General features: G+C 46.1%; 2 protein-coding genes across 7 annotated transcripts in view; one reads left to right on the forward strand and one right to left on the reverse strand.

Moving 5' to 3' along the window:
• The window catches only part of Mfsd4a (major facilitator superfamily domain containing 4A), a 39251-nt gene extending 33036 nt beyond the window's left edge, over positions 1-6215 (forward strand). The window contains exon 10 of the mRNA XM_032915721.1: positions 4993-6215. Within this exon, the coding sequence (XP_032771612.1) occupies positions 4993-5054 (62 nt within the window). The 3' untranslated portion in view covers positions 5055-6215. The remainder of the gene's footprint in view (positions 1-4992) is intronic.
• Elk4 (ETS transcription factor ELK4) lies at positions 1141-25849 on the reverse strand. Of its 6 annotated transcripts, XR_004389336.1 has the most exons (6): positions 25652-25849; positions 17929-18144; positions 13978-14847; positions 13044-13160; positions 6555-9802; positions 1141-3308 (listed from the first exon to the last, which is right to left on the reverse strand). XR_004389336.1 is itself a non-coding variant. In XM_032915723.1 (5 exons), exons 1-5 carry the CDS (start codon positions 25661-25663, stop codon positions 9704-9706), a joined length of 1314 nt encoding a protein of 437 aa, XP_032771614.1. In that variant the 5' UTR covers positions 25664-25849; the 3' UTR covers positions 1141-9703. The 6 variants fall into 6 exon arrangements, 5 of the variants coding, with proteins under 5 accessions (XP_032771614.1, XP_032771615.1, XP_032771616.1 ...); XM_032915723.1 differs by having other exon boundaries at positions 1141-9802; XM_032915724.1 differs by lacking the exon at positions 25652-25849 and adding an exon at positions 24453-24829 and having other exon boundaries at positions 1141-9802.
• Between the last annotated feature and the right edge of the window lie 1558 nt (positions 25850-27407).

A 27407-nucleotide genomic window follows, 5' to 3' on the forward strand; every position in this document is an offset into this window, starting at 1 on the left:
TCTCTGATGCAGTCAGGCCACCCATTAGGCCCACTTCCTCCATCACGTTCCAAGCCAATTTTTAGAAGGCTTAATCTCACAGATAAATTAACTGGTCTCCAATTTCCTTCTCACAGGCTCTCCAAAGAAAGGGGGCTAGGGAGGCCAAGCATTATAGTACACATCTGTAACTGGCACGTAGGAGGCTGAGGCAGGGGGACCACAAAGGTCAAGGCTTTCATGGTCCAGACCAGCCAAAGCTACATGAGACCTTGTCTGAAAACAAAAAGGGTGCTAGGGCGGAAATGAACCAGTGCTCATCCCAAAGGCCGTGGCAGGCACATCTGATTAGAACTGTACGTTTGCAAAGTGTTAAAAAATTTTAAGATTTATTTACTTATATGAGTACTCTGTAGCTGTCTTCAGACACACCAGAAGAGGGCATTGGATCCCATTACAGATGGTTGTGAGCCACCATGTGATTGCTGGGATTTGAACTCAGGACTTCTAGAACAACAGTCAGTGATCTTAACCATTGAGCCATCTTTCCAGCCCGTGTTAAAAATTTTAAAACACACACACGCACGCACACACGCACGCACACACGCACACACACATGCTGACCACACATTTCAGGACCAGTAAGAAGGCCTAGAGAATAAAGGAGATGCCACCAAGCCTTTGACCCGAGTCTGATACCCAGGACACACGTGACATAAGACACTCATCCCCAAAAGCTGTCCCGATTGCCATGCATGCACTATGGCACACCTGTACACGTGCACATACACACCCAGACACAAAATAAAAAAACGCAGCAGTTTTTTTTTTTTCCCGGAGCTGGGGACCGAACCCAGGGCCTTGCGCTTGCTAGGCAAGTGCTCTACCACTGAGCTAAATCCCCAACCCCCGCAATGCAGTTTTAAAGATTTCCCATGATGAAGTGTTTCCAGCCCATCTGTCCTCTCAGTTCCTTTCATGCTGACAATCATTTCGCAAGCCCCTCTTCTCTACCTCTTTTGAGCTGGCTAGACATATCGAGCGGCTGAAGACCCTGTCTCAGGATACACACTGAATCCTTTCCTTACTCAGTTAGCGTGGATGAAAATATCACCAACTGCTGTGGTAGATGTGAGGAGGGGGAATAATCAATCCAAGTCATTTTGTTAAAAATATTTATTTTAAAAAAATACAATTGTTGTCCGTATCTAGTTGCACATGTATCTACTGACAGATCTCGAGAGCTCTAGACTCGGAACAAACCCGCCAGAGTGCTTTCTCAAAGCCAGCTTCCCACATACAAGCAAATCCCTCTGTCAGTTCTTACATAAAAGTTTTAAAAACTGCATTTTCTTAAAATACACATGATCTTTATAGAAGTTAACAACGCTTTTGCATACAGCTTAGAAGCAACAGAAGTAAGGACCCCTGGCGGGTTACTTGGGGCAGTCCCTTGCAATGCCTGGAAATGGCACCCAGCAAACCGAACGCCATCTTTTCTTTGAACAGAAGTGCATTAGAAAGCCCTCAAAGTGCGCATGCGTCCTTTGCCCCCTCTCCCTTTAACTTCAAGACATTCCTCACCCGAAAGGCAGAATTCAAGACTCTGCACTTGCTTCACCAGCCTTAAAGCAACACCCTTTTGTCTCCACAGTTACGTGCTACTGGGTAGCTAGCTGAGATGACCATTCTGTCCATCTGTAAGAACAACTAATGTTAATTTTAAGGACGGTTAGCAGTTGCCACGGTAATTGTTTTTTCAGAAAAGAACAGAGATCGGAGTACTTTGCAGGTCCCCTTAGTGTAAACCAAACCTACCTGAGACATACCATTCCCGACGCTCTGACAGTGAGCGACTCTTGTGGGCAGGTGCTGCTCGCACCTAACATCTCCTTATACAAAGTGGCGACACCGAGTAACCAGAGATGCCAAGGGTGATACAATAAACAAGAGGTCTCACCCAGACAGCCGCTCCCCTGAGGGGCTGAGTGAGTACCCTGACAGTCCTTTTTACCAGCCATTCCAAACTCATACACAGGAACCTGCTCCCCTCTTCCTGGGCAGACACCGGTGTATATATACACTGCAGTCACTCCAAGGCAGACTCATGCTTTTGCTAAATTATAGATTAACTGAATGAGAAACAAGCGTTTGTTCTTTGTTATTTACCTTTTAAATCATGTTCACGCCTTAGAGTGCGTCAACTGCCAGGTTTGCTGTGATTCAACCTCCTAGCACACACGTAAAATAACCCATGGTTACTTCCCACTCATCATAATTTTATTTTCATTTTTCCCCCAAGACTGGATCTTTAACCTTGGGCTGGCCCTGAACTTGCCAAGGATGAAACCCTGAACTTCTTGATCATCTCACTTCTATATTCCTAGTTTGAGGATTACAAGTTTGAGCCACACTCCTGGTTTATGGAGTAATGGGACTCAAACCTTGGGCTACCCTACCGACCAACCTAAATAAAGCTCCAGCTTAGGAGGCTTTTAAAACAGAAGTTCTGATAGGACTCATGGAAATCATTAGGTTGCTCTTAAATGCAAATGTAAGCTGACGTGGTGGCATGTGCCTGTCGGCCCAGCCATGTAGGAGGCTGATACATGGAGACACAGTTGTAACCAGCAGTTCATAAAAACAAAACCTATTTAAAAAAGAGGGGAAAGTCCAATTTGATTATTTTGGTGAATAAAGGGAATAATTCTAAGAAACTCATTTTAACCCAAGATTTAATGTTTAGAATTATCAGTTGCAAAATGAACTAAAGCTTCTTTTAAAAAAATGTTTTAAAAGGTGGTTTGTTTAATGTGTGCAGATGCGTGTGGAGGCCAGAAGAGGGCGCTAGACCCTTTAGCACTGGAACTACAGGCAGTGTTGCGCCAATTCTGTTCCTCTGGAAGACCACCAGGTGCTCCGAACCAGTGAACCTCTTAAATGTATTTTCAGGAAGGCTCTCGTGTAGCTCAGGCTGGCCTCAAACTCACTACACAGCACCTGAACTCTGATCCTCCTTCCTGCACCTTCCTGGGTTTACAGGATTACAGGCATATGTCAGCAGTCCAGAGTTTAAGTTTAGTCTTTGCGATCCATGAAGATCCAGGGAACTGCCAGGGGCAGAGGGAACAGCCTCAGCCACACCTGTAAGCAGGCCTCCGGGGCCCAAGCATCCGTGTGCGCTTCTGCATACGTGTACATTTTAGCTGATCCATTTTAGCTCAGCAGAGAGGACTGAACCGTGCTCTTCTGTCGTATGCCAGCAGTGGCAGTGGCGGTAATACTGTCCTCAAGCAAACAATGAACTGTCTCAGAAGGGACTGGGTCCCCTATGTAACAGAAATAAGCAACAAAGGAAAATAACACAAAATGTTAGCAATTGTATACTTTTCAAATTTACAGTGCAATCTACCAACTGCCAATCACTTTCTAAAATTATACATTTCTTTTTTTTTCCGGAGCTGGGGACTGAACCCAGGGCCTTGTACTTGCTAGGCAAGCGCTCTACCACTGAGCTAATCCCCAACCCCTAAATTATACATTTCTACAAAGCACAATAGTAAGAGACCTTGAGCCATTTACACCCTAGCTCAAAGAGGCTGCCTCACAGAGCCTGGAAGGAAGACTCAAAGGGTGATCCATTGCTCCCTTCTCCAAACACTAAGTTCCCAAAACTAGAAGTAAGAAATAAACCCTATTTCCCTGACCGGCAATATCCTGAAGCTGAAATCAAACAAAACAACCATTAAATGCTTCCAGTTTTTAAGAACAAAAACAGCTGGGCATGGTGGTGCACACCTTTAATCCCAGCACTCAGGAGGCAGAGGCAGGTGGATCTCTGTGAGTTCAAGGCCAGCCCGTTCCACATAGCAAGTTTCTCAGAGCTACCCAATGAGACCCTGTCTCAAAAAGTAACCAACAGAAACAAACAAACAACAAACAAACAAACGAATGAACAGTGCTAATACAGATCCCAAGAAAGTGCCAAGTGATTTAACAGCCATTTACAGCAGTCCTGGGCTTGAAGCTAGCAAAGCAAATGCTGCTACTGACAGAACCTCTGGACCAGCTGCCAGGCACCCCATTTCCCCGCATCCCCGCAGGAGGAGAAATCAGTGGGTTTACTAAGATGGGAACAAGGCAAAGATGAGACCATTCTTCCTGATCCCCTCGAGGTTTCTGCTCATGCTGCCTATATATGGTTTAAAGGGCACATTATGCCAACAAGCCAGGCCTATTACACCCTAGACACCTCCTGGGACTTCCCAGCCAACCCAGAAGCAATTTTATATGAAAGCAAACAGATTGCAGAGTTTTAGAAAAGATGTCCTATGTTTAATGTGTGAACAGAAGAGAGGAGGATAAGGTGACGGTCTTTAAGAAACTGAACTGAACAAGGTCATCATGTGACACCTGCGGCAGTGGATGGCTGTTCTTAGGTTTAGAACGAATAGATTAATAGCCATCTTTGGGGATGAATGTGCCTCTCTGAAAAAGACTCACCCGCTGTGGGTCAACATGGCAGTATATACATTAAGAGATGCACTCAGCTAATACCTCAGGACTTAATGTGCTCAATTCCAACTTCAGTATTTCAAAGACAAGTTAGCTTCATGAAACTGCCCCATGTGCAATCCACTTAACACTCAAGAAACTGCCATCTCTGGGGATTTCCTGGTTAAAGCTGTCACTTAAAGTAATGGGGGGAGGTTGCTGGGGGTGTAACCCAGTGTCGGTCACTTACTTAGCACACTCGAGGTGCCTGGTTCTGTCCCCAGCACCATAGGAGCAAGTCTAACCATGTTAGCAGGCAGCTACTCTCCCATAAGCCACTCTGCATTTCTACATTTCCCAGGGGCTAACTGCAAACAGCAGCACCTATGAAACGGCTCCTCTCTGGCGAGCTGGCTACTTGTCACATTCTGTTTCAGCCACGCAAAGCAGCGTGAAGCACTGTCAGCTTCGGATGGAGTCCTTGCTGCACACTGACGGGGACATCTGCTGTGTTTGCAGGTGAAAACATGACTCTGATAGTGACAGGTTCCAAAGAGCACGGGACGCACCATCACCCATGAGCATCCCCGCCCCAAGATGGAAATGGCACCTTCGGTAAGTGGTTCTGATATCTAAGAGAAACACTGGGGCAGTGCTGTTCTGAAAACAGCAGGCCTAGAAGACTGACGAAATGCTTGCCACAGAAGCCGGCCTCTGCGAGAGTGTCTGCCAGAAGGAACAGTACTGTGGGTTGAACACTCAGCTGCTCAAATCCATTTTAGAAACCTTCAGACAACAGAAGGCAGCGTCAACACTTGAGTCTTGCTGTTTGGGAACTCACTCTGAGCCCAGGTTTCTGCTCAGGTCTGCACTTGTCTCGACACCTATCCAAGACAAAGAATACCATGGTGGCATAACGCCCAGTTTTTGGCACAGGCAAATGACACATATGTAGTAAACAGGTGATAGTGAGAACAAGCCATCAAGTAAACTATCCCTTCAGGCTTAGCAATCCAGCCAGAGAGCGGAAGCTGGTGTATATTCTAGCATAAAGTAACTTCGTGTAATTATGAGGCTGTTTGTAAAGATAACATAAGGCCAAAGACGTTTGCAAAGACCCTAAGAATAACAATGTCACTTGTGTGTGATACAGACATGAAAAGGAACAGGCTATCAGGGTGTGCAGAAGTCTAGGAGGCACTGGGGCACAAATCCCCATGAGAAAGAATTAACAGGAAATTTGAAAAACTATGACAAGGCTCCCAGAGAATGTCAAGGCTTTTTTAGAACCACCCCCATCTCTGTCTCTGACACTCACGCACTCACACTCAAGTCTCTCTCTCTCTCTCTCTCCCCCTCTCTCTCTCTCTCTCTCTCTCACACACACACACACACACACACACACACACACACACACACACACCTGTATTTTTGGGAATCAAACAAGCTAAGCCATGTTGTCAGTGATTTAGGGAGTGTTTACTTCTAGGCGAGAGGCCACTTGCTACCCAGCACTTACTTCTTTTGCTAACGCTTCCCGTTTTGTATGTTACAGCAGAGCGTGCATGTCCCTTTAGTAAAGTGATACAGGTCAATTTTGAGAGAAATTTCTATGTTGAAAAACTTTCACTGTGCCAAATACAGCAGGTCACATTCATAATCTCAGTACTTAGGATGCCAAGGCAGGAGGACTGCCGAGAGTTTGAGGCCAGCCTAAACTACAGGTCTAGTCTCAGAAAAAACAAAAAGAAAGAAAAGAAACAACAACAACAACAAAACTTTTCCTGATCAAGGTGTGTGTTCCAAAAGATTGACTGCTCTTCTGCAATTTCACTGAGGGGCTCAATTCGACTTTCAGAATGTTAAAATTGGAGGCCACAGTAACAGAGTACTGGAACTCACACAGTGTAAGACCAGGGTGGCTCTTATAGGTGACATTATGCCATGAACACCAAGCCTCTGGTATATCTGCCAGCTTCTCCTGCCTTTTTGATTTCTAGGATGGTATATAAATACACAAAGAATCTTCCAGTTTAAGAATAAAAGGCTAGTCAGTACTCCGTATAAATTCATGGACTTACTTTCTCTACAAATTTGAAGAAACAGCCAGACCTGGTGGCCCACACTTGCAAATGCCAGCATTTGGGATTCAGTTCATAGCCCGGTTGGAGACAGAAAAATCCTATCTCAAAAACAAAAACAAACAAAAAAACATAGTGGAAAAATTATACTTATATTTTAACTGTTAAAATGTGAAGAAAAAGAAACTATTTTAACTCAATGAAGTGCTGGCCTTTTGAAGGCTTCAAGATTCTATTATATGCTTTTTTAATCAGTAGAAACTTCTACCCTTATTCAAACACACAGACTATGCCATAGGGTTGTAACAACACAATAATACTATCAGAAGTCACTAAAAGCTTACTTTAAGTTAAACTTGACATTTTAATTTTATATTTTAAAAACATCAGCATGAGTAAAAGTACAGTTTAAGTGAAAACCCACCCAGGGTGTGGCACTGCTCTGAGCTGACGCACACATCCTTCTCAGTTCTAACGTGGATTCAAACCTACAAGGGACCAATGGACGCCCAAGGGGACCGGCAGACCTTCCAACCCAGGCCTTCACAGGATCACCCTAACACCCCAACTCTCACCCCTTCAGTCACTGAGCTAAGCATAGACGGTCCAGAGCAGAAGGTGTCTCTGACCTGCTCATTTCCCCTGCTTCAGGCTACTGAGGCCCAGCCCCATCTGCCCTAGCAAGGTGACGGGTGGTGGACGCCAGAGGTGAGCTGAGGGTGCGCTCATCCCTGAATACATCTGTTGGCTAAGAATTCTATGGCTATTCGAACCAACACAAAGCTCAGACTTTGTCAGGAAGGAGGTAGTCTACAGAAAGAAATGTCTGCCTCACACACACAGCAAGGTTATATACCAACTTTAAAAAAAAGGGCACGTGCCCATGCACTAACCAAGCACGTGTTTCTGCAAATTCACTCACATCGAGAAGGCAGGTCTCTCCAACCCCACAAGGCCGCATGGTTTCTTACAAAGTTGTTGAGGTTTTTCCTTGGTTTTTTTTGATACAGGGTCCTGTGTAGTCTAAGCTAGTCTCAAACTTACTATGTAGCTGAGGCTAGCCCTGACTCTTGATCCTCCAGCTTCCATTCCCCATGTGCTGGGATCACCACACCCGGCCTGAGTTTAAATGGTGCCCTCGGACCCAAGGCAGCTCTGTGCTAAGACAGGAAATTACCAAATATTTCATCTGTGAAAACAAACCAATGGCTTTTCTCCTTTAACTCAGTAAGATAAAAATATTTTTATGGTTTCAGATTTCAAACATCTAGTTAAGTCATCTATCAATACTTACTTAGTTTACACAATATTATCCCACTAAATTACCTCAAAGTGCTGCTGAGGGTTAATTCCAAATATGCATGCAAACCTAACGGTGCACCATGGGAAGAAAGCTCGTTCCTTACAGTCCCTGCTCCCATCACTCTGAACACTGCTTTTCAATGCTACTATTGCACATCCTGGGAACAGACCTCTAAGATAACCACAAATGGACCAGTAACAGGTCTGCAGCCACCCCTCTAAAAGGCACTGTGGCCCTCCCCTCCCCTGCCAGCACACACGGCCGGACTTCCGTGTCTCTGCACTGGACAGCCATGCTATGCAGCTGAAAAGACGCCACTGGGTATCAGTGTCATTCGGAGCCCACAAGTCCCTCATGCCTTCATGCCACTCAGGTCACGTCTAGGGTTTAATGGGCAGAGGAGGAACATGTCATTTAATTTGGTTCTGGACTTTAAGAGTCAAAATTTTCAAAATTCCACTGTGAAATTAGTATCAATTCCAGATCAATGTATCTGTACAAATCTGGCTGTCTTACCACACAGTATTTCATAATATGCAAATGAAGGCCTCTACTTCTCATTACTAATTTAATAATCAAATTCCTATGCATAAGAATGGTCAGGTGCAATCTGATCTTCCACAAGTTAAGACGCTTTTGGAAAGCAGTAAGCACGTCTCTACCTCCAGCTAACCGAAGTTTCCCTTTGGAGTTCATCTTCCTGATTACAACACCTGAACGCATCATCATCTTCTGACCTTAGATTTAAAAGCAGCATGGTAAGGGGATGTAACTGGCAAGAAGAAAAGGGGCCTGGCACTCTGGGTGTCTTCTAGCTGGAAACACCCCACCTCCTGTCTCAGGGTGTTTCACTGAACCTTTTTGGTTGCTTGTGACATTCAATTTTCAAACCACAACTCTCCTCTCAGGAAAAATCACCATTTGCATGCTGTGTTGCATGGCTACAGAACCACACCGCTCAAAGCACACACCAGAGATCTGTGCTCACAGTGGGATCTCCTAGTCTCAACCAATGTTCCAAAACCCACATTAAAACTGAGCTTTCCAAGTCTTGTGTTAAAATAGCTCGGGGCCTAGGGACAGGTTCAGACAGGATCACAGGTACGGATAGCAGAGATTTGCCCAGGTAAGTGCAAACAAGACACCCTTCTGTGGAACTGTTATGTCAGCGCTCACGGCAAAACAGATCCTCAGCATGGCTGACCTCCTAAGGTTTCTCCCACTGCTCATGAGCCGCTCCCCTTAGACATTCAACAGAGCGCACTCACTACAAAATATGCTGCTGGTTTCATTTAAGTCGTATTTTTGTCTTTTTGAGACAACCTCACAATATATATAGTGCAGGCTGGCCCTCCACCCTTGGTGTTCTCCCACCTCAGCTTCCCAAGTGCTGAGACTGCAGAAGTGGGCCATCACACATAGTGGACAAGAATTCCTTTAAGTAACAGGCTCTAAGCACACTTTCTCCCCTGGATGTGGGTCCTCACATCCAGGGCTGGTGACTTTGTTCGGTGACTCTTGAGAAACACAGCTGCTGAACCTCAACTATCCAATGTTTTTTGCACAAAGCTTTAAAAAAAAAAAAAAAGAAAAAAAGGAAAAAAAAGGCAACAACAACAAAAAAAAAACACCTTTAAAAAAAAGAAGTGAGGTGGAGCTTGGACTCCAATTAAGGCATTTTTTGTACAGTCCAACTTTTGAGAGTCCTGAAAAGGCTTGTCAACAGGCAGTGGGAAAAATCACAACAGTCTATTATGAGCACTGCAGAACTACCCCTCATTTCGAACTGAGTCATGCTGATGTCTATGTCCTAGTTCCTTGGTCTCTTAGTCCACAACTGCACTCATTATGTCTTCTGCAGGTCTGGAGAAAACGGGCCCGGAGTGGAAGGTCCATCCAGGCCAGACAGAGTGAATGGTCCATGACTGTTCAGTACAGAAGGGAACTGAGAAAGAAACAAATGCAGATTAGCATCCCAGTATTAATCTCTCCTTCCACCTTCTGTCCCTCCTCGCCCCCAGGGCAGACACTTCCTCAAGACAAAGGCAGTGACTGGGTATCATGGAAGACTGTGACGTACTTCTTGTTTTGTTTACAGTACCATGTGCATAGGGTGGTAGGGTGGTACACACAGGTGCTGTGGCTACAGTGTGAGGTGAGAGCTCTGTGAAGGCAGCCTCTCCTCCAGCCTCTGTGTGGTTGCCGGCCTTCAAGCAGACTGCCAGACAAATGCTTCACCCACTGTGCTGTCTGGAAGGCCCAAAATATTGTCATAGCAAAAACAAACAAAAATGTCTTTGTCCTCTAAGAGGCTATCTGCAATTGGTAGCCACTGACAAAGGGAAAATCAGTTTCTCCATGAACTGTCCCTGTGAACATAAACTATACTCCAGGGCTGACCCCGTATCTAGGAGTGGCTGGCCAACAGAGACAGACTCCATGTTGTTTGTCATTGTTACTGCTATGCTTTCATTCCGTTATTCTATCTTACTTTATTTTTAGTTTGTTTTGATTTTTGCTTCTTCATTTTGTGTTGTTTTAAGGAGACAGATAGAGACGCACACATATATTAGAGAGGGGGAACTTGAAGTTGGACGGGCAGAAAGTGAGGCAGATCTGGGAGGATTTGGGGGAAGAGAAAGAATATGATCAAACTATATTGTATTAAACTTTTTAAATAAATTTTTTCAAAAAATATGTATTTGTGCTAACAGTGTAAATACTAACTTTTTCCAGTCTACCTCAAAGGAGTGGAGATGCCTTCCTTCATGATGCCCTGGCATAGACCCTTAGGTTTAACCTCAGAGGTTTAAAAAATTTCACAGAAGACAAACTCACAGGGGTGTTGGTCAGTTACAAAGTGAACTGTGAACCCTCAACAGTAAATCCAGAGAAGCCCAAGTGCTCCCAGGGCCCTCCTCCTAGACAACAGCTGCCCCTGCTCCCTGAGAGCACCTGCAAAGGAGCCAGCTCCGGGCTACAGTTCTAAGGACATCATTAGGAATGGCTCAAAGTCTCAGAGCACTCTAACACTCCGTCTCTTCTAGGGAGAATTACTTCCCACATAGGAAAAAGGAAAAATATAATATGGAACTTTCCTAAGAGCTTGGTGGGGAGACAATACGAAGTTCACTTCCTAAACTCTGGCGCAGCAGGAAAAGGCTGATGAGGGTCAATTATGAGGTAACTGATAACAACAGTCTCAGAACTTCCCTCTTTAAAAAAAAAAAAAAAAGGTAGGAGGTGGAGAGACGGCTCAGCAGTTAGGAGCACTATCAGCTCTTCCAGAGGTCCTGAGTTTAAGTCCCAGCATCCACATAGTGACTCGCAACCATCTGTAATGGGATCTGATGCCCTCTTCTGGCATGCAGGTATACAAGCAGACAGAGCACTAATACTTAAAAATAAATCTTTTTTTTAAAAAAAGAATTAAAAGAGGGAACCTACAAATAATTAAATGGAAATCTACTACTTTATAAGCTAATTAAAGATGATTTTTTAAAGAGTTTGAATGAAGACACCTTGCATCCTGGGTGGACAATGCTGTTCCTAGAAGTCATGAACAATTAAACAAATTCTAGTGCCAAGCGTGGGATATGTCCTTAAGAACTGTTACTCAAGGAGTTCTCAGAGGCCCTCAAACAATGCAGGCTATTGCTACTGCTCCTGGTTGCCCACCAGTTGCTCAGAACTATTCCTAAAGATACCACGTACTTTGGTTGCAGGTCAGAGAAACCAAGCTGGAACTGACCTGGGAACTTCCTCCCTGCTAGCTAGCTTTCATAATGCTGGAACATGGTGTGCAGGCCACTAGAAGAGACAAGCCATCGGTAGCTCTACCTGGCAACGGGTCTCACATGCTGAAGGACTGACTTGCCAGGCACATGCCCACGGGTGCTAATGTCCCATGAATGTTACGGGAGTAACCAACCACTTTTTTTATTTAAGATCTAAAGCCTGATCCATGGAAGGGAATCCATGCCTAGAACTGTAAACTTGATCAAAAGCCCACAGCTCGGAGGTCACTGGCCTTAAGGGGACCTATGATTGTTTTGCTAAGTAGACATACTATCCAACAGCCTTCCAAACACTTACCTTTACACTCAGTGATGAATCCAGCTCTTGACCCTTATAAGACAAGCTTTATTTTTTAAATTAAGTGTCTATGTGTGTAGGTTTGTATGTGTGAGTGCAGGTCCCCAAAAAGGATGATGGGAACTGAACTCTGGTCCCCTGCAAGAGCAGTACGCACTCTTAACCACTGAGCCACTTCTCCAGCTCCAGAGAATTATTTGCAGTGAATAATGGTTAGTATTGAGACTCACGACTGGTCCAAGAGCAGTGGACAAGTGTTGGTGGCGTACACAGCTATTAATGGGACATCTGTATCACACATACCCCAGGGCTCAGGGAATGCTGTGGAAGAGGGAGCACAAAGAATTTAAGGGCCAGAGGATGGGGAACAGTGCTGTGAAATTCTGTCTTCTCAAAGTGATGTGTTCAATTCATACACTCACAGGAGCTGTGGTTACGCACACAAGATCAAGGAAATCAAGCAAGTCAACATGGCAGCATGGGTACGGGAGAAACCCATGAGGCCCCGTCCTAGCTGAGGAGCTAGGATAGTTAACAGCTGTTGACTGGGGAGGATCCAGTTTTCTTCAGTGTAGACCCACACTCACTCATGCACAGGCAAGTAACCCTAACACCGCCACAAAAATAAGGCATGAAAGTAGGAGGGGGAAGTATTGTAAGGGGTAGAGCCGAAGGGTTCTGAAGACAAGAAGAGGGAGATAAACGAGGGGAACAGGTTGTGAAGGTACGTAACTCTAATCCATGTATCCTCATCATGGCCGTGTGTGCACGCATTGTGCATGTACACAGACTTACAGTGGTTTAACATACATAGCACAAAAAAAGCTGTATACAATCAACAGACACTGCGCCTTGAACGTCAGTGTTTTCCTGGGTTAGTGATGCAGAATGAAAATCTCTTGCTAAGCTGGGCAGCAACTGAGAGTGGCAGGCCCCAGTCACCCACTGCACCAAAAGGAAAATTAACCAGTACCTCACAATGGACTGAGAAACACTCGTCAAATGGGAGGTGTGCGACAAGGACGCTGGGCAGTGGGCTATGACCTCTGCCCATCCCCACAGTTAACAGGAGGCACACTGGGGTAGTTTACCTGGAAGAGCGTATTAGCACCTTGCAGTCTGGCTGGGCTCAGAGGAGCAAACGGGCTGAGAGTGCTCCAAAAGTGGATGCTGGAGAGCAAGGGGCTCGGCGTCAGCAGGATGGGTGTCTGCAACAACAAGAAGGCCACTCAAGGACGTGCCAGCATTGTGCTCCCTCCTTCCAAAGAGACAAACAGAATCTATATACTACTTCCTCCTCCCCAACTGTCTCTGTGGCTGAAATTTTATCATAAGGAAAAGCTCAGAAATCATTTATAACCTAGGAAAGCTAAGGGTCACAATAATCACTTTATAACCCAACTTTTATAGTGTCTTTCCAAACTAGAAAGCAAACTACATGCAGGTAAATAGCGTACCAGCTGAGTACCTAAACTGTCTGACCATCTGGGGTGGTCTTATTCAAGAGCTCTCCAAAGTGAGCAAGTTAAAACCTAACGTAACTAGATACACTGACTACAAAGGCCACACCATCCCTCCTCTCAAGGTTCTCAGTCCCCTCTGTTTTCCCCTGATGGTAACAGATTTAAGGCAAGAGGTAGAACACTGCAAATCAATGAGTTCTGCTTTACTTAGGAAGGCTCTCATGGAGCCCAGACTAGGTCTGCCTGCCTCGCCTCCTCAGTGCTGGGATTTCTCATGTGCAGACCCCATGCCGGGTTTACACAGTGCTGGGGTGGAACCCAGGGGCTCTATACCATCTGAGTTATATTATCCACCTAAGAACAAGGATTTCTAGAAGATGAAACATCAAATCTCTTTTGTTTTAAAGATTCCAATTAAGGTAAGGAAATGAGTTTCCCAGGTTTACATATAATCTTTCTAAGACAAACCTAATTAACAGAAATTCAATCTTGCAGGTATAAATTCTAGATACAGCTTAAAGGGTGATGAATGCAGTCACACTTAGGAGAAAGAGCAAGCTACCTGTGAGAAGAGTGCTGGTGTAAGCGACGCTGTTGGGAGAGACGGGCTTAAGATCCCCAAGGGGCTGGGGTCACTGCCTGTGACCACAAGGGCGGGCGTCAGTTCTAACCCTTTTGGCTTCTTGGATCTTGATGAGTTATTTGTTTTGTCCTTTTCTGGCAAAGCTGAATCCTCGTTTTTAGGCTCCAGTGACAAGTTCTCTGGAAGTTCCATGGGCTGAGAAGCCACTGATTCAATGTCTGTGTCAATGTCTGGGTTAGAACTCAGCGGTGGAGACGGTGTCCTGGGAGGCTCCTGTAGAGGAAGGGGTATGGAAGGAACTGGAGGAGTGGGGTTAAAGGTGGTAGCCAGGATAGATACAGAGGCTGAGGCTTCCAGGGAAGGTAGTGTGGGAGAGACCAGAGTCTCCAAAGCTTGGATAGTTTCTTCAGAAGACGGAGAAACACTAGGGCTCGTTGAAAAGGCAACAGTGACAGGCTCCATGGGCGGCTTTTTGGCAGGTGTTGTCACGAATTTGATCACGGACGGGGTTGGCTCCTGAGCTTTCTTCTCTGCTAGTTTTTCTGCTGGATTCTCTATCTTTATTGACTTGAAAAGCTTCTTATTGGAGGTGTTCAGAGAGTTGAGAGTAAAGGAAGAATACAAACCAGAGTGTATGTAGTCGTTGCGACTGGATGTCTTGGCTCCGGGCTGAGGTGGCCTCTCCTTCCCTCCACACTCAGCATCTTTGGAACTGCTGGCTTCAATGGAATTTAAAGTTTCACAGTCTCCCTCAATCCTGCCTACCGTCAGTGGATCCATTTTCAAAATCTCTGGATAGGAGACAAACTTGTACACAAACTTCTGACCATTCACTTTTTTAATGATGTTCTGTAGGTAGAGAAGATAAGCATCCTTACACCTTCACACAAATTACCTCTCACAGTTCATGAAAAAGGGACCTATTTCCCTCAAACAGACCAAAGTGCTCTATTTGAGAACTAGGCATAGCTTTTAAACAACCTCAAAGCATCTACAGTCATTAACCCAGACCAAACACAGTCCTTGTTCAGAGAACTAAAAGCGGTTCAAAGCCTCATTAGTAACTGGACTAAGATATCACATAAAAGCAGAGACAGTAACTGTTTATGCTCTCAACCAAATACTGGTATTACAAACTGCAATCTCAAGATGGTCCCAGTGGCAGAAGCTATAAGCATTCCAAGGAAGCTAAAGGGTCTCAGAGCATGGCAGCTGTGAGGTTCCTACTTCCTTCAACTGATTCTGGCCTTGGGAAAGCTGGCAAGAGCAACTTCTGCACATTGCAGTAAACAGACAGCTTAGATTCTTATTCTTTCTTTTTTTTTTTTTTTTTTTTTTTTTTTTTTTCTTTTTCGAGCTGGGGACCGAACCAGGGCCCTGCGCTTGCTAGGGCAAGTGCTCTACCACTGAGCTAAATCCCCAACCCCTAGATTCTTATTCTAAGTCTATACTTTGACGATGTTTATTTTTCTCCAGTGCCCAAGTAAATATTCAAAGTCATAAAACAGTAAAAGATATAATTTTGGGTTGAGGAGATGACTTGACAGATAAGGGTATTATCTACAGAAGCCTGAAGGATCATGCTTGAGCCCCAGAACATGAAGAGCTGGATGCTGTAGTACAGCCATGTACTCCCGGCACTCCTACAGAGACGGGAGGCGGAGGCAGGAGAACCGCCAGGACACTTGCAGGCCAGCTACCCCAGAATAGGCAGCTCAGCAGCAGAACCGAGATCCTGCTTCAACAAGTACAATGGAAAGTGAGAACACACCTCAAAAGCTCTCCTCTGGAGGACTGGAGAGGCAGCTTAACAGATATGCCCCCTGGCTGCTACAGGTAGGTGGTGGCACACCTTAAACCCTGCTATTTGGGAGGTAGAGGCAGGTGGATCTCTAAGTTCGAGAACAGCTAAGTCTACACAGAGAGATCCAGGACAGCCAGGACCCTGCCTCTGAATGAGTGAGTGAATGAATGAGTGCGTTAATAAGGTGATGGCTGCTCTACCAGAGGACGTGGTTTGATTCTCAGCACCATGTGATAGCTCACAACCATCAACGACCTCGGTTCTCAGGGATCCAACATCCTCTCCTGGCCTCCTTGGGTAATAGGCGCACAAGTGTCGCACAGACACACAGACAGGCAAAACACTAATACATATAAACATGTAAAAGCTCACATGCCAGGCCTAAGTGTGGACTCTCTCTCTCCTTCACACACACATAACACAAATTTTAAAATTTTAAGTATAATTTAAACTAAGAAATCAACTCTAGTGTGGCAGTGGTGGTACATGCCTCTAGTCCTTGGACTCGGGAGGCAAGCAGGTTTTTTTTTTTTTGGTTCTTTTTTTCAGAGCTGGGGACCGAACTCAGGGCCTTGCGCTTCCTAGGCAAGTGCTCTACCACTGAGCTAAATCCCCAACCCAGGCAAGCAGGTTTTGAGGCTAGCCTGGTCTATGGAGCTAGTTCCAGGGTAGCTAGGGCTACATAACAGAACCCTGTCTCACAAAACAAAAGGGGAGGGGAGGGGGAGGAAGAAGGGGAGAAGGAGGAAATAATCAATTCAACTTTAGATAGCTTCTCTTGCTGATCTAGAACCCATGGCAATCCTCTTATGCTGAGTTGCAGGTGAGCCGCCATACCTGGGCAGACAAGAGCTATTCTTTAAGGTATAATTTGTGTTCCCTACACTAAACTACACAGATAACTCAATCTACAAGACTCTGTGATGAAATTTTTTGTGTGTACAGGTGTATGTGGGTCTCCCATGTGGGCTCTTACCTATGTGTGCAGGTATGCACGTGTGCGTGGCCGGTCAGAAGCAACAACTGTTGCCATCCTCAGTCAGCATTGCCTATTTATATAGACTGGCGAGAAGCCCCAGGGATTCTCCTATCTCTCCTGCCCAGCACTCGGATACAGGCCCACTGTTTCTGGTTTTTTTTAACATGGTTGCTAGGCAGCAGACTTGTCTGGTCATCATGCTTGTACCACGAGCAGTACCAACTGAGCCCTCTCGCCAGCTCCTATTGTCTAGCTTCACATGGGTAAGTCATCAACCTCTGGTCGCCCCCTGTATCCCCTCAGTGTTAGGATGACAGGCTTGTGCCACAACACCCAGTTTATGCTGTGCTAAGAGACTGAGCCCAGGGCTTCATGCACGCCGGCAAGCAGCCTACCAACCGAATTGCATCCCTAGCCCCAAGTGACAATCTTTAAAGTAAATTATGGCAAATATGTGTATTCTCAAGCATCTCCAATTTCCTTTTTTGTATTCCAATCTTTTTTTTTTTTTTTTTTTTTTTTTTTTTGGTTCTTTTTTTCGAGCTGGGGACCGAACCCAGGGCCTTGGCGCCTTTAGGTAAGCGCTCTACCACTGAGCTAAATCCCCAGCCCCTTTGTATTCCAATCTTATACTCTTCCCTTTAAGGAACTTCTAATGGGCTGGAGAAATTGCTCAGTGGTTAAGAGCATGAACCTTAGCTCAGGTCCCAGCACCCATGTCCGGTGGCTAACAACTCCAGTTTTAAGGGAGGGGTAATGGCCTCTTCTGGTACCTGAAGGCACTGCATGCATGATACTCAGAAGTCCATGCAGGTAAAAACAGCAAACATGTAAAATAAAAATGAGAACATCCAGCAAGGTCATTCAGCAGGTGAAGGTGTTTGCCACCAAACCTGACAACCTGAGTTCGATCCCTGGAATCCAAACAGTGAAAGGAGAGACCCAACTCTCACGAGCTGTGCTCTGACGTCCACATGTGCATGTGTACGAATGAAGACAGTATTGAAACACTTAAGGGGTCTGCAGAAACACAACCAGAGCCACTGAGGCTGTTAAATAAACCGGGCTAAACAAGTCATGTTAGTACTCAACACCTCAAGAGAAACGAAGACTGACTCCTGTTTTGAGGCTCTCGGCAGGCATTTACCTTTACGTAGTAGTATCTCAGGGCTCGGCTGAGTTTGTCGTAATTCATGTTAGGCTTGTTCTTGCGGATCCCCCACAGGCGAGCCACCTCCTCCGCCTGCAGAAGCTTGAACTCCCCATTGTTAGAGGTCCAGCAGATCACGTGCTCATTCTGAGGCTCCTGCAGGAGCTGAAGAAGGAACTGCCACAGAGTGATGGCACTGTCCATAGCAATGGGCTGAAAGAGGAGAGGGGACAGTCACTTAATGCTGGCAGGTGCTCCAGGTGTCCTGCACAGCACCCTGCCAGTCACGTACTACCCCCCATCAGTACCCTGCCAGTCACGTACTACCCCCCATCAGTACCCCTGCCAGTCAAGTACCACCCCACCATCAGTACCCCTGCCAGTCAAGTACCACCCCACCATCAGTACCCCTGCCAGTCAAGTACCACCCCACCATCAGTACCCCTGCCAGTCACTACTACCCCACCATCAGTACCCCTGCCAGTCACTACTACCCCACCATCAGTACCCCTGCCAGTCACATACTACCCCCCCATCAGTACCCCTGCCAGTCACGTACTACCCCCCCATCATTACACATACAGAACAGGAGATCACTAAAGGGCTGGGTAGTTTGTCAAAGACACAGCAAATGCTAACACTGAGACTTAAGCCTAGGCCATCTGAATCCAGAGTGCACACTCTCACATTTGCTATGCTACTAAGGTTTTGTCTTGACAATGCCTCTATGTGGCCTCAAACTCACAGTTTTCCTACCTCGGCCAGCCCCAAGTACTGGGATTACAACTGTGTACCACTATGATCAGTTCCCTTAAGGAATCTTTCTTATTTTTAAGATTTTATTTTCATTTGGAATTTTGTCTCTGAATGTGCATTTGTGAATATGAAAGTGGTGGCCACAGGGTCACAAGAGGGTGTCATACCCCCCAAGTGCTGGACATGAGTGTTTGGAATCAAACTCAGGTCCCAAGAGCAGCACACACTCTTAACTGCTGAGCCATTTCTCCAGTTCCCAGCTCCACAAGTCTGAAGCATGTTGGGTTTGGCTCAGCAGTGAGACACCTGTGCATGTCTGAGGCCTTGGGTTCTATCTCCAGCATGACAGGGGGGAAAATGTTACCTTAAACAGCAGGCAGCGTTTAAAGTAAAGCTAGCTCCATAAATGATAGGGTGAGCTAAAGACAGGAAGTCAGCGGAGGGTCAGTTCTTAACTTTTACCTTAACACCTTATTACATCGCATTCTCTTAGAAGACCACCAGTTCAAAGTACACATAAATGAGCCCATTGTGTTTCTGACAAGACTTGCATCTTGGGGTGGCCAGGAGGCTGACTGACGTGGAAGGAACAATTTGTTCCTAGTCCAACTGGTATTTCTCCTCCAAATAGTTAAGCAGCATAGCAGGGTAGTTTACATACAAATTGGCAGCACTGAAAATTCAACAAAATGTTCCCCAACTCAATCTGCAGTTCTGTTACCGGTTCAGTCTGCAGAGTTTCTTCTTTTATTTAATTACTGATCAGAACAAGAACAGGAGAAAAAAACCTTCAATATTGGGGTCTTCCTGTTCGGGCCAGAGTTTCCCAATTCCAGCAAGCCTGCCTCTAGAGCTGGCTAATCCTGAGCTGTAGGACTGTCCAGAGCACTGGGGAGTCCCTGGCTTCCACCCACTAGGCATTAGTACCCTTGCTGCTCGGCAGTCAAATCATCCCAGCTGACAACCACTCTCCCAGGCGGCGGGCAACAAGGTAGTGCTGTCTCAGAGACATTTTCCTCACAGAACTTCATGAAAAGAACTCACACATGGCAGCTCTGACCAAATCAACATGTTTGTTTATATGTGACAAAGTGACTGAACAACTTACATAAAAAGCAAAATCAGGGCCAGGTGGCAGTGGTGCATGTCTTTGATCTCAGCATTTGGGGGACAGAAGTAGGCAGATGTGTCCGCGAGTTCAAGACCAGCCTGGTCTACAAAGTGAGATTTCACCAGGACTATTACACAGAAAAACCCTACCTTGAACCCAAGAGTAATTAATTAATTAAAGTCAGAAACACCTCCTTTCTCTTGGAATGAAATCCCAGTGGGTCAGAAGATTTGAAGGGAAGTCAGTTCTACTAAAGACATGCACACTAGACTATATCAAAATTTTAAATTTTGTTGTGACTATCAGCAAGTCAGAAGACAATCCCCCTCAAATGTTCTAACCCCCAAAACCTCTCAAAAGTCGAGTGTCAGAGAAGGTACTTGCACCCCGAGTAGGTAAATAGCTCTTACAGCACCAAAAAAAAAAAAAAAAGGCAGGTACAGGTGTCTCTCCAGAGAAAAGCTAGAATAGCCAATAAGCACACAGAAAGGTCTCCCCATCGCTCATAGTAGGGAACAGAACTTGAAAACAAGCAGAAACACTGCGGGACTATTTTAAGCAGAAAGAGCAACAATAAGCTGACACAGACAGAAACTGAAACTCACACTTTACTGGTAGAAATTTCAAATGCAATTCCTCCCCAGCCACTTTACCATGTGGCCAGGTACACGCCTAGACAGAAACATCTGTCCATAAAAGAACTGTACGGTGGCACATGCCTTTAATTTCAGGACTAGGAGGCAGAGGCAGGTCTATGAGCTCAATGCCAGCCTGGGCAACATAGCAAGTTCCAAGCCAGCCAGAATTACATTGTAAAACTCTGTTTCAAAACAAAAAACCAAACCAGAAATATTCATAGCAAAATTATTCATAAACCTGAGTGAACCAATTCAACTGTCCATCCAACTTATGAATGGAATAATAGACTATAGTATCTTCATATACTGGAATATTGTCCAGCCACTAAAAGGAATCACGATGGGTAGAAAGACGGCTCACATATTAAAGCATTTTCGAACAAGCATAAGGACCTAGTTCGAATGCCCAGGATCTACATAGAGCAGGAAAGAATACCTGTAACACCAGAGCCCCAAAGAGATGTGAAGTGAACAGGGGAACCCAGCAGCTCAGGGGCAGATGGCTGGAGCAGACGGAGACCCTGTCTTGTAGAAGGTGAGGACTAACACCTGAGGGCTATCCTGGTGCATCATGCTGAACACACACACTCACACACACACACACACTCTCTCTCTCTCTCTCTCTCTCTCTCACACACACACACACACACACACACACACACACACACACACACACACACACCCTCCTCTTTAAAAAAGGATGCAACACCAATGAGACTTGACAACATGGCAAAAGTAAAAGCTTGAGTCACAGCCCAAAGGCATGGCTCCAGTGACAGGAAATGCTCAGATCCGACCATGTACAGACTTTTGAGTGGGCTGACGTAGAGGCATGGAACAGGAGTAGAGAGAAAACTGGAGAAGCAAAGCAATGACCACAAGGTTTCTTTTAGGGTGGCTGTAAATATTCTCAAGATTGTAGTGACTCCATTCTGTATGCATTACAACACACTCAACTGTATGTTCTCGGCAGGTGATGTGAGTTACTCTCAATGAAGATAACTAAAACAAACAAACATGACGTAACAGAGTTACACAATTCAGGCATGAGAAGACTGAGCCTAACAATCTATGACTCAGAGGACAGATCAGTGAGCACCGGCTAGGAAACTGTTTGGGTTTCTAGAATTTCTCTCAAGCATGAAAATACCCTCCAGTCATCTTTAGTTACTACTTTTGACACTGTCTGTGCAGACGCTGTGATCCAAAAGCAGAGACGGTAAAATAAAAGAGATGCCTCCCACAGGCAGAGCTGATGGTGAAACGGACAGGCACACCAGGCCCCTTCAGTCATCATCCACTCCTCTACTCAGAAGAGAAACCTCTTCTCTGCCCAGCAAGAGCCCTGCCAACGTAACACCAGAGACCAAATGACAGCAATCCACAAAGAGCTCCCCTTGTCCTAAGCAACCAGCTCACTAGCCATCTTCCACACGGCCTTGCTAAAACAGTGTTTATCATCTCCAGTAAGTGTGAGTGTGAGTGTGAGAGTGTGTGTGTGTGTGTGTGTGTGTGTGTGTTTGTGTGTGTCTGTGTATGTGTGTCTGTGTGTGTCAGGGGAGGCAGGGGAGGTGCAGTCCGTCATTGTTCTGAGTTTACCAAACAGACTTTTTTTTCCTGATGATGTCTATTCGTATGACAAGTTACTTTTTTATTAGTTTTCCAACTTTGGCAATTATACCCTAGTGCAGCCTGCTAAGACAGCTCCAAGAAATAGGAGCCTAAGGGAAGAACACACTTCAGACAACACCTTCTCATCAGGGATGTCTGCGAGGGCCTCAGCTGGGAGAGCCCGCCTTTACTTCCAGTACTCAGGAGGCAGAGACAAGTAGATCTCTGTGAGTTCAAGCCAGCATGTTCCAGAGCATCCATCTGTTACAATAAACTCGTATGTCTCAGCAGAGGAAGCAGAAAAATCAGGAGATCAAGGCTGCCCTAATTCCTATGAAACCATGCCTCAAAAAAACAAAAACACACCACCAAATACTAGTTGTGCTAAGCATCAAATCCGTCACATAGTAAACATGGGCTCTACAACTGAAATACAACCCTCAACCCATGATTCAATTTCTGTGTCAGGTTATTCTTTCAAAGAACTCCTACGTACACCATTGGAAACTCTTCATTTTAGCTCCTACAAGTGAACCTCAATGATTTCCTCAACCATGACAGAGAACATGGTAGCACACACCTTTATCCCAGCACTGAGGCAAAGGCCGTTCCATCTGAGTCCTCAGCCAGCCCACTCTATATAGTGAGTTCCAAGCCAGCTAGGGCTACATGAGTTATTCAAGACTCCCCCTCCCCGCCCCCAAAGTACAGGAGACAAGTAGAAGTGAAACAGTCCCAGGACATGCCTGTAATCCAGGCTCTCCTGAGGATGAAGCAGGGAGGACTGTGGGTATGAAGCCCCGGCTACTTATCAACAGAGAGGAGCAGACAGACATCATATAGGTACAAAAGCCAAGATACTGTCTAAGTACTAACAATTACAGCCTCTAAAGGCTTTTTTAGAAGCATAATGAAGGCAGACTTAAATGGACCCAAATGATGATCTCTGATCGTTCACAGATTAATAAATGCTGGAAATGGGGTTGGGGGTTTAGCTCAGTGGTAGAGCACTTGCCTAACAACACAAGGCCCCGTGTTCGGTCCTCAGCTCCGAAAATAAATAAATAAATAAATAAATAAATAAATAAATGAATGAATGAATGAATGAATGAATGCTGGAAAGGCTAAGCTACACAGAAAGAGAGGGCTTTAGGAGCCGGAGAACAGCTCAGTGGTAGAGTGCTTGTCTTGTCTAGCATGCTTGAGAACACAGGTTAGAGGGCTAGCACTGCACCTAGACAAAGAAAACTGCTTGCTACCTTTCTTGAAGTAAAGAGGGAAAAGGGGAGACTGGAGTGCAGAAGAGCTGATGAACACCTGCTGACATAACCTGTTTTGATCCCTAGCACAAGGAGGATAAGGACAGGGCAACGGTAAGAGTCACAAGGATTATTAAATGTATACTTTTTTTCCCTTTTTTTGCTGGTGACTTAAATATATAACGGTATCCCAAAACTTAAGACGGTATTTCCCAAAAAATATTATGAACTCCACGTAAGCAGTTTCCATTTTCAAATAAAACCAAGGATCAAAGAACAAAGAGTTCCTACAAGGAGAAGTTGAATCATACTGTTTTAACAAAAACACCACTCCTAGCCGGAAATACAGACGCTCCACGTTCTGTGCATGGGGGGGAAGAGAGGGAGAAGAGCTCTGACCCTAGAACGACACACCGTTCTTGTCGGCCCTAGAACGGCAGCCGTTCTGCTAAAAGAATCTTACTTAAATGACCTAACCTTCAAATTGCAACGGCTTGAGGAAAAGCCAACTGTGTCTTCTGAGTTCACCCAACAATTTCCCCCTATTTCTTGCCGATGCCCGTTTAAGATTCCTCCCCCAAAGACGTTTCCAATGCTTTTCCTCGGAAAAGCTTGCCACAGCTGTACAGTAAGCGAGGACAACTGTTGAAAAGTAGAGAAAGAAAAACCTGTGGCCGGATGGACAGCGGGCTTGGGGAAGGGAAGAATGCGGCGTGAGGCCGCGCGCCCGGAGATCAAAGTGCGGGGAGACGCAAACCTCCGGCCCGTGGGCGAGTCAAGAAAGCACTTTCACTTTCCAACTTCCTGCCACTAAGACAAGTTAAAACTGTTCCCCTCCGCCCCACCCAGACAACAAAAACTGCTGCCACCTTCCACCTAAGGGGCTTCGCACAACCCACCGTGGTGCGGGAAGGGCGGAGGGGCCGCTCCGGCGAGCACCTGAGCTCCGCGGAGCTGCTCCCAAGGAGAGCGCGCCAATAGGCCCCGCCCACCCACCACCAGGTCCCGCCCTCCCACTACCAAGCTCCGCCCCTCCCGCCGCCCGGTGCACTTCCTGCCGCGCCCGCAACCTCCGCCTGGCCCGCGTTGAACCAGGCTAAGAGGCGGTGGTGCGCGACCCCGACGGGGCGTGGGTGTGCCGCTCACCAGGCAGGACACAGGAATCCTTCTCGACCTTAAACGCGGTGCTAGACTCTGTCGCCGACTGCTCCTCACGCTAGGAACTCAAAGACGGCGCGGCAAACAGCGGCGACCCCCGCGCCGGGGCCCGAGAAGGCGGCGGCGGCCGAGCCGAGCCAGCCGCGTGCCTGCAGCCGCCCGCATCTCCCGCTGCCGCAGGTCTCGAGCCCCGCCCTCCGCCCTCGCACACGCGGCCCGGACGGCGATGTGGCTAGTTAAGCTGCCACTCGCCGTGCGTGCGCTCGACGTTCTTCACTACGGCCGCCGTCTTCCGTCGTTCCGCGGCCTCCGCCACTCTCAATACCCCCCGGCACTGCCGGGCCCCTTCCTCGACGCCGAAGCCTCGCGTCACTTCCGGGGGAGGGGCCAGGCACCGAAGCCAGTGTTTTGTTTCTGGCCTGGTTATCCTGTATGTACCCTATTAGACTGTCCGGTGCACTAGCTCCCAGGGCTCCTGTTCTACCGGACATTCGTGCTTCCCCGCTGGCCCAAAGTACGGCTTAGAGCTCCCGGGGTAGCAGCCTGGGGCGAGGACTGTGGCGGCGAGCTGATGTGTGAGGGCAACGCCCTCTGGTTTACACAGCGAGCTACCACCACCTCTTGATCAGTATCATTGACAAATGGCCTCTCTAAAATAAGAAAAGCCTTCCGGTTTACCAATTTAGCTAGTTCCAGAACTTTAAGTGACTTTTTGTTTGTTTGTTTGGTTTTCGTTTGGTTTTGAGACAGTATTTCAACACGTAGCTCTAGCTAATCTGAATTTACAAGAGATCCTTCTAATTCAAGCCTCCCCTCCCAAGTGATGAGTTTACAGGCTTTTAACACCAAACCCAGTTTCATATACATATATATAGATATATATGTATATATGTGTGTATATATGTATATATACACACATGTATATGTGTATATATACATATATATGTTAAAAATCTGTGATTTTTATTTCTATTTGAGAATTTAATACATGCATACAATATATTTTAATCATATTCGCCCTCCCTCAACTCCTCCCAGATCCCCCTATGCGCCCTCTCAACTCCATGGCCTCTTTTTCGTTGTTTCTTAACCCACTGAGGCCAGTTAATGTTTCCCACACATGCATGCCTGTAAGACCATCCACTAGAGCGTGGTCAGGGACCCATCTCTAAAGAAAACCGACTCACCCTAGCAGCCATCAAAGGCCAATAGTTCTTCAGCTAGGGGTGGGGCTTCTAGGCTCCATTCACACTGGAATGTTGACTGCTTGCTCTTGTACAGATCTTTAACAGGCAACCATGGCTGCTGTGAATTCATGAGTGCAGTGGTCATGTCCAGGAGAGTCCAGTCGTCCCAGATCTCTACCTCTTAACAATCCTTCCTCCACCACCTCCTCCACCTCAGTGTTCCCTGAGCCTGTGTGGAGGTGACATGATATAGATGTCGCATCTACTATGGCTGAGCACTCCACACACATCACTTCTTTGCACTTTGACCAGGTGTGACTCTGTATTATCTGGTGTCCAAGACAAAAAGAAGCTTCCCTAGAGAGGACTGAGAGTTGCACTAACCTATTAGTTTAGTGATAAGTACTTACACGGCAGTCTGACACTATGTCCAGTTAACAAAACAGTGGCAGTAGGTTCACCTGTAAGTCTGTGAGCTCTCCAGCTGCAGGATCTTGGCCAAATTCCACTCCATCCTGTAGAGTAGAATTTCAGCCCAACCAGGAAGCAGTTGGTTGCTCCCGTAATTTCCTTGGCACTATTGTACTCATAGGTATGCCTTGCCAAGCCAGCTCTTACTGTGGCTCATGGGGTTCATATCTGGGTGTTACTTCCCCCAGAAGCCTATACAGCACCTTCCAGTATTATGAAAGGTAGTCAACAAGAAGGAAGTGTCCTGGTCAATACCTACCCAAGGAAGAGAAGAGGGTGTCAGATCCCAGATCCCCCCAAAGCTACACTTACATGCCAGCCACCCAGGAGGGTACTGAGAAGCCAGCACAGGTTCTCTGGAAGAGCACTGTGCCCTCTTAATCACCGAGTCATCTTTCTAGCACTGCATAGCTACCATGCATAAAGGACACAAGTCACACTTGGTATAGGAGAGTAATTGAACTAGCAGCCTAAGCAGCGTAGGGCCATTAGTAAACTGTGACTGCTGAACAAACCTCTGAAGAGATGGATCGACGTCTTCTGTTTAACAGGTTGCCAGGCAGGTTGCTTTCAATAAGCTGGTTAACTTCTCTGCTCTTCTTAGTTCACACATATTATCAAAAGATGATAGTGGACAGCATCGGATTCAATGCAGGACATGGCTTCTGGATGGTACAAAGTAAACAGTAAATGGTGATGTCATTTTTACTTTATTTTTTTTATCTATCCTCCCCAACAATTGACCTCTTGGTAAAATTAATTGAGCACTCGGCATGAATGCAATCCTGTTATCCCTTTGTGAACTTTTGAAACATAATCATCACTTCCTGTGTCTCTGTCCTTCCTCTTAACACAAGGTACTAAGCCTGTGAAACCACCTTGACTAAAGGCTGTCACCTTTTCAAAACTAATTTGGAGCTGAGCATGGTAGCACGTCTGTAATCCCAGCACTCAGGAGGCAGAGGCAGGAGGACAGCAAATTGGAGGATAGCCTGGTCTACATAATGAGTTCCAGATCAGCCAGGGCCACATAGGAAATCCCTGTTTCAAAACAACAACCAAAAGGAACCCAAAACCTAATTTGGGCAAGCTAGGCATGATGGTGCATGCCTGTAATCCCAGAGGCACAGGCAGAAAGACTGCAAGGCTGAAGTAACCCTGAGCTACAGAGAGCCTTCTAGGACACTCTGGGCGACAGAGCAAGTTGTCTAAACAAACCTAAAAATGAGAAAAAAAATTCCCAAAGGACATGAAGATAGTTAAATTCAGAAACAAGTGTTACGTC

Source organism: Rattus rattus, chromosome 10, assembly GCF_011064425.1.
Source record: "Rattus rattus isolate New Zealand chromosome 10, Rrattus_CSIRO_v1, whole genome shotgun sequence".
Classification (NCBI taxonomy): Eukaryota; Metazoa; Chordata; class Mammalia; order Rodentia; family Muridae; genus Rattus; species Rattus rattus.